Source organism: Acanthamoeba castellanii (genome assembly GCF_000313135.1).
Source record: "Acanthamoeba castellanii str. Neff unplaced genomic scaffold scf7180000084477, whole genome shotgun sequence".
In the NCBI taxonomy this organism is placed as follows: domain Eukaryota; phylum Discosea; order Longamoebia; family Acanthamoebidae; genus Acanthamoeba; species Acanthamoeba castellanii.
Window position 1 is genome coordinate 1 of NW_004457602.1, and position 6,139 is coordinate 6,139.

Sequence of the window (6,139 nt, forward strand, 5' to 3'; positions counted from 1 at the left end):
GCCTCTGTTGAGCGTAGTTGAGATCGTAACACACACACACACACACACAGCACACAACACACAACACACACACACACAGCACACAACACACACACACACACACACAACACACACACAATGAACCTGGGAGGCGTTGGCGAGGGTGAGCTTGGAGAGGGTCGTGTTGGTGGTGGTGAGGACGTCGGTAAAGGCCTGGTAAACGGGCGCCGTGGGCATGCGGTTGCGGTCGAGCACGAGGTGCGTCAGCGAGGTGTTGGTGCGCAGGGCCTCGGCTACAGCCAGGTAGCCGGCCTCGCCGATCCCGTTCTGGGTAAGATTGAGCACACGCAGCGACGTGTTCTGCGCTCACGACCAATCGAACGTATGCGGTGCGTGCGTGCGTGCGTGCGGTCAGTGACGGAGCAATCGCGAGTGTGACAGCGGCTGGCGCGAACCTCGGCCACGGCGGCGGCGATCGCCTGGGCGCCAGCGTCCTCGATAACGTTGGGCTTGCCCTCCAGCGCCTTCGTGGCTTTGGCATAGCCCAGATCCTGCGACACGCAACACACACAAACACACGTGAGTGCGTCGACGCACACACACACACACATGAGTGTGCTGCATGCCCTTGGTAGTGGGTAGGTGGGCCGTACGAGGCAAGTGAGGGTATTGTTGAGGCGGAGCGCGTCGGCGAATGTGGCCGCAGCGCGCGGCCCGAGCTCGTTGGACAGCACGGCCAGCGTCAGCAGGGTCTTGTTCTCCTTGAGGGCCTCAGCGATGAGCAGCCCGCCCTCTTCGCCCAGGTTGTTGAGGCCCAGGTAGAGGTGCTTGATGGTGGTGTTGCGGCGGATGATGCCCGCAATGTGCCGCGCGCCGTCCACGCCAAACTCATCTGGCGGACGCGTGTGAGCGAGCGCACGACACGACACACGAAACACGACACACGACACACGAAACACGACGACGCGTACTGCCCGAGAGGTAGAGGCTGATGATGGAAAGCGGGTGCGCGGCGTCGACGAATGCCTCCTCGAGCAGTCGCGCGCCCTCCACGCCCAGGTTGTTCTGCACCAGATCGAGCGTCTTCACCCTGCATCGATGATTGATCGATTTGACCGTCCATGATCGACCAATTGGTGATGTAGTGGTTAATTATTAGCCAATCGCCCGCGGGTCAGGGTGTGAAGTACGATTGGTTGGTGCGGAGGGCGGAGAGGATGGCCTGGAGGCCCGTCAGGCCGATCTGGTTGCGCTTGAGCCAGTAGCCCTCCACCACGTCGTTGTTCTCGATCGCCTCCGCGATGTACTTGGCGCCCTCCTCACCGATTCCGTTGCATCCCTAGTTGCGTGTGTCGTGTGTCGTGTGTCGTGTGTCGTGTGTCGTGTGTCGTGTGTCGTGTGTCGTGTGTGCGGTGTATTGTGTGTGCGATGTCTGGGTCAGCGCTGGAGCTGGGGGACTGATGGGCCGGGACCTGGCGCACATACGAGGAACACGGTCTTGAGGCTCCTGTTCTTGAGCAGCGCTTGGCCAACTGCACCAGGTCGGGGTCGGTCAGTCGCGCATGTGCGGTGGTGCGGTGGTGCGGTGAGACGATGATGGTGGCGACGAAATGTAAGCGGGCGGGCGAGGCGGTACCGGCGCGGGCTCCCTCGGGTCCGATTTCGTCGGCGCCCAGTAGTACGCTGCGCGCGGTGGTGCTGTTCTCCAGCGCCTCCATGATCTCCCTCGCACCTGCACGCACGGCCGTGTGCGTCAGCTTCACCTTTCCACATTAACTGAAATAAAACAAAATAATATATTAAAACAGCAAGAATAAAATAATAATGAATAATCAATAACACGGGCGTACCCTCGGGGCCGAGCATCTGTTTGCACAGGTCGACCTTGACGACGTTTGATTGATTGGCCCGCAGCCGCTGCACGTACCAGTCAAGTTCCGTGCCGGGTCCCACGCCCTTGAGCGTGCCGCTGGGGTTCGTCCAGACGTCCTCGATCATCGCCTCCGTGTCCATCATTTCTGCACCTTATTTGCTGATATAAACGAAATAGCCAGCTGGCCACAAAGAAAGAAAAGCAGAAGAAAGACTGAATTATCTGAAAAAGGAGACTGCGCATTTTGAGCACAATTTGTTTAATATTTACATTTTACCAAATTAACTAATATCGTGTAACCACGGAGCATTCTTTCCACAACAATACAGCGAACACAACAAGAAGATGCAACATCACGCGAGGAGACCTCTTCTCTTTCTGGCGCTGGTGGTGGTGCTGATGATGGCCGGCGCGGCGTCGGGCCAGAGCGACTGCCGGGGCAAGGTGGGCGGCTACGCCTACGACCTCACCCCGCTCGCGCAGAAGCTTGGCGCTGTGGACCTCCAGACGCGGGATGGCGGCAACCCGCCCCAGAACTACTACTACCGCGTGTGCGGCGTGGTGAGCAACAACTTCTGCCAGACCGTGGACGACATGACGCCCGCCGTGTGCCAGAAGGACACGCGAATCCCTGCGGAGTTCCACGACTGTGGGAACCAGAAGACGGCCACCTTCAGTTCGTTGCCGAACCGCCCCGACGACGCCGGCTTCACTGTCTCCTACTCCGGCGGGCAAGACGGCCGCGCTGCCAAGATCTATTTCGTGTGGTTCGTACACCTAAATTTTGTCCAACAAATTTCGTCACACCAGCTTATTTTGTCCGAACCAGGAAATTTTGATTTTGATTTTTAATTTATATTATTTATTTTGATATATTGCAGCGACCCGAGCAAGGACCCGGGCGTGTTCTCCTGGGTCAACGAAAACCCCGTCAAGACCTACAACCTCCAGTACGTGTCCAAGTACGCCTGCCCGATCGGCGCACCCACGCCCAGCCCGAGCCTGAGCCCGAACCCGGCGCCGCCATGCAAGGGCAACGCGTGCTGCCTCTACCAGTTTGACTCCGACCCGACCATGACCCGGACCCTGTGCGCCACCAAGTGTCCGCCGTTCTTCGGCGGCTTTGCGCTGGTCTTCAACTGGACCGTGTCGCCGTGCACCAGCGACAGCTGCTTCTTCCACAAGAAGTAAGATGTGCGTTACATGCATGCCCATCAACATGTGGGCCACAAACACAATGAGCATTTTCTGCCTACACTCTTGTGCAAGAGTGTAGGCAGAGGACCTGTCACCTTCCTGTCAATGTCACATCCAATGTTGTCTTTCAGGTTGGTGCCCATGCTGTTGAGGTTAGAGTTGTTGAGGAAGGGGAGAGGAAGGTGAGCAGCCAGTTGGAAAGTGTGGAGAGGTCATTGTAAGAAAGGTAGTGGGAGAGAGGCAGATGCCCCCCTTGAGGGTAGTATTAGAGCTCCATTTTGACCTCTTTGAACTCATTGACTGAAATTGAACAGCTCTTCCTTTAGCAGTGAAATCAATGATTTCTCCAAGGAGGAGGTGGCTTGTGTAGCCCAACTACACACATGCTACAAGGCAATCAAGGTCATCCTTTGCCTGTGCATCAATGGCACTGAGCACCACCTGCAGGTGGCATCAGTCTTCCTCAACACCACCTACGCCTCTCTCTTCATGACTTGAGGCCTCCTCAAAGTCCACCACAATCTCATCTTCAAGGGTGTCATGGGTGCTGGCTTCAACATGTGGCACACCCTCCAGAATGGAGGCATCTTGACCCAGGACCACAGTTCCACACTCCAGGTCCTCCAGTTCAGTGTTGGCCAACCTACACCTACCAGTGGCCACTCCATGCAGTCAGTCTTGGAGGGGTGCAAGATAGAACTTCCATTAGTGAGCAGCTGTATCCAACCAGAAGTGAGCAGCTGTGTCTGGGTGGCCATTTAGGGCAGCTGCTTGGACATACTGCAGTGTGAATGGCATACCAGGTACCTGGCTGGATGATGATGAGGTCTCCTAGATACTGATTGACAACACACATCCACATCTAATGGAGTGTGCCATGGCAAACAACAAGAATTGATCAACAACATGCTGTGCAGTCAGGGGTAGGTAGGTTGCACACTTGGAACTTGTCCAAGGTACCACTGTTCATGAAGTTGAGCCAGGATTCATCAAGCTCATTCTTTACCAGCAGTTTAGCCTGGACTGCTGACTGCTTCACCATTGTTGTCATCTGTGGTGTGTGTTGATAGTGTGTGAGGCATGACACAACAAGAGTGGAGGTAGGACTGGTGGTTACATGTACCCTGCCATGCTGGCTTGTGTGGTCAACAAGCAAACAATGATAAAATAGCACCTCAGCATGTCTGTGATCCACATGCTTTCTGTTGGCCCAGCAACAATGATGTAGTGGCAAGGTTGCATACACATACACAATAGAATGTCCTGCAGTTTCATAGCATATTGGGCTTTGAAAATAGCATGTTCAACAGTTCCTTGTTGTTGGCCATGGCTGATAGCAGGGTGACTTGAACCTACATGTACAAAAACTGTAAAACAGGACACTCAGTTTATTGTGTATGTGTATGTACATGTGTATGCAATGACTTCATGTTCAGCCTGTGGATACTAAGTTTATTGTGCGCATGTACATGATCCAGAAAATCTGAACTTAGCTTGTGTTACTTCCCGCCATGACAAGTCAAGTTCCTTACTGGCAGGGGTCTCCGCGTTCTTTGAATTTTTTGGCACTCTGAATTGTCAGCGCTGGTTTCCGCTACCTTAAAAACAATGTAGGATGCGCAATTTGAGCAGCTTTATTTATAATTTTTCCTGTTACATTAATACTAATACTAATACCTAATCCCTTGAGGCAAGGCACAGTCTGCTCTTTCTAAATTCACAAACACAACAATACAGCGAACACAACAAGAAGATGCAACATCACGCGAGGAGACCTCTTCTCTTTCTGGCGCTGGTGGTGGTGCTGATGATGGCCGGCGCGGCGTCGGGCCAGAGCGACTGCCGGGGCAAGGTGGGCGGCTACGCCTACGACCTCACCCCGCTCGCGCAGAAGCTTGGCGCTGTGGACCTCCAGACGCAGGATACACGCAGCCAGAACTACTACTACCGCGTGTGCGGCGTGGTGAGCAACAACTTCTGCCAGACCGTGGACGACATGACGCCCGCCGTGTGCCAGAAGGACTCGCGCATCCCTGCGGAGTTCCACGACCTTGGGAACCAGAAGACGGCCACCTTCAGTTCGTTGCCGAACCGCCCCGACGACGCCGGCTTCACACTCTCCTACTCCGGCGGGCAAGACGGCCGCGCTTCCAAGATCGATTTCGTGTGGTTCGTACACCTACATTTTGTTCCAACATTTAATAGTTTTTTTTTTTTTTGGTAGCGCATCATTTCGGAACCACTTCATTAATCTTCATTTTTGCACTTTTCTTTTTTATATATTGCAGCGACCCGAGCAAGGACCCTGGCGAGTTCTCCTTCCTCCAGGAAGACCCCATCAAGACCTACGACCTCCAGTACGTGTCCAAGTACGCCTGCCCGATCGGCGCACCCACGCCCAGCCCGAGCCTGAGCCCGAACCCGGTGCCGCCGTGCATGGGCAGCGCGTGCTGCCTCTACCAGTTCGGCTCCGACCCGACCATGACCCGGACCCTGTGTGCCCCCCAGTGCCAGCCGTCCTTCGGCGGCTTCACACTGATCTTCAACTGGACCATGTCGCCGTGCACCAGCGACACCTGCTTCTTCCACAAGAAGAAGTAAGATGCGTGCTCCTCGCCCACACAACAAATACATCAATGTCCTCCTTCACTCTCGTGTTGGTGGTGGCCACGTAACGCCTTATTTTTGAAGCAACGGTTACGTGTTACGGCTGCTGCGGGCGCAAAGCTTCAAGCTGACGCCAAACCTGGGGCGCCATCATCCTGCCGAAGCGCTCGACCCGGCACTCGGCCTCCTGTTCGTCGTCGCCGCCTTCTCTATCATCTTTCGCCTCCTCGTGTTCCTCCTTCGCTTCTTCTCGTTCTTGGTCGTCTTGTTGGAGCTGGCGCTTGCGCTGGTGGTGCTTCCATCGCCTCTCCCACGAGGCCACCCGCTCGATCTCTCTCAGGGCGTCGTCGCGGCGCATCGTCCGTCGGTGGTACTCCACCGCCTCGGCCCAGTAGGCCTCGTTGGCCGCTGCCTGCTGGCCCGCGAGCTCCTCGCCTCCGCCACCAGTAGCTGAGACGGGCTGGGCGCCACCTGTGTCGACTG

The 6,139-nt window shown here is 55.6% G+C and overlaps 3 protein-coding genes across 3 annotated transcripts; 2 read left to right on the top strand and 1 right to left on the bottom strand.

Annotated features, from left to right (window-relative positions):
* Positions 1-123: 123 nt before the first annotated feature.
* Positions 124-1,992, bottom strand: ACA1_029510 (leucine rich repeat containing protein; the record flags this gene model as incomplete). Its single annotated transcript, XM_004347433.1, has 8 exons — positions 124-339; positions 435-530; positions 633-871; positions 951-1,069; positions 1,170-1,318; positions 1,465-1,511; positions 1,616-1,711; positions 1,830-1,992. Coding segments are annotated over 8 exons (1,125 nt in total), but the record flags the coding sequence as incomplete, so codon positions are not given.
* A 262-nt stretch (positions 1,993-2,254) lies between these two features.
* ACA1_029520 (uncharacterized protein) lies at positions 2,255-3,043 on the top strand (the record flags this gene model as incomplete). The annotated part of the gene is made up of 2 exons (XM_004347435.1): positions 2,255-2,619; positions 2,734-3,043. 2 exons carry the CDS (start codon positions 2,255-2,257, stop codon positions 3,041-3,043), a joined length of 675 nt encoding a protein of 224 aa, XP_004347485.1.
* Positions 3,044-4,859: 1,816 nt separating this feature from the next.
* On the top strand, positions 4,860-5,650 carry ACA1_029530 (uncharacterized protein; the record flags this gene model as incomplete). The annotated part of the gene is made up of 3 exons (XM_004347437.1): positions 4,860-5,218; positions 5,338-5,418; positions 5,452-5,650. 3 exons carry the CDS (start codon positions 4,860-4,862, stop codon positions 5,648-5,650), a joined length of 639 nt encoding a protein of 212 aa, XP_004347487.1.
* Between the last annotated feature and the right edge of the window lie 489 nt (positions 5,651-6,139).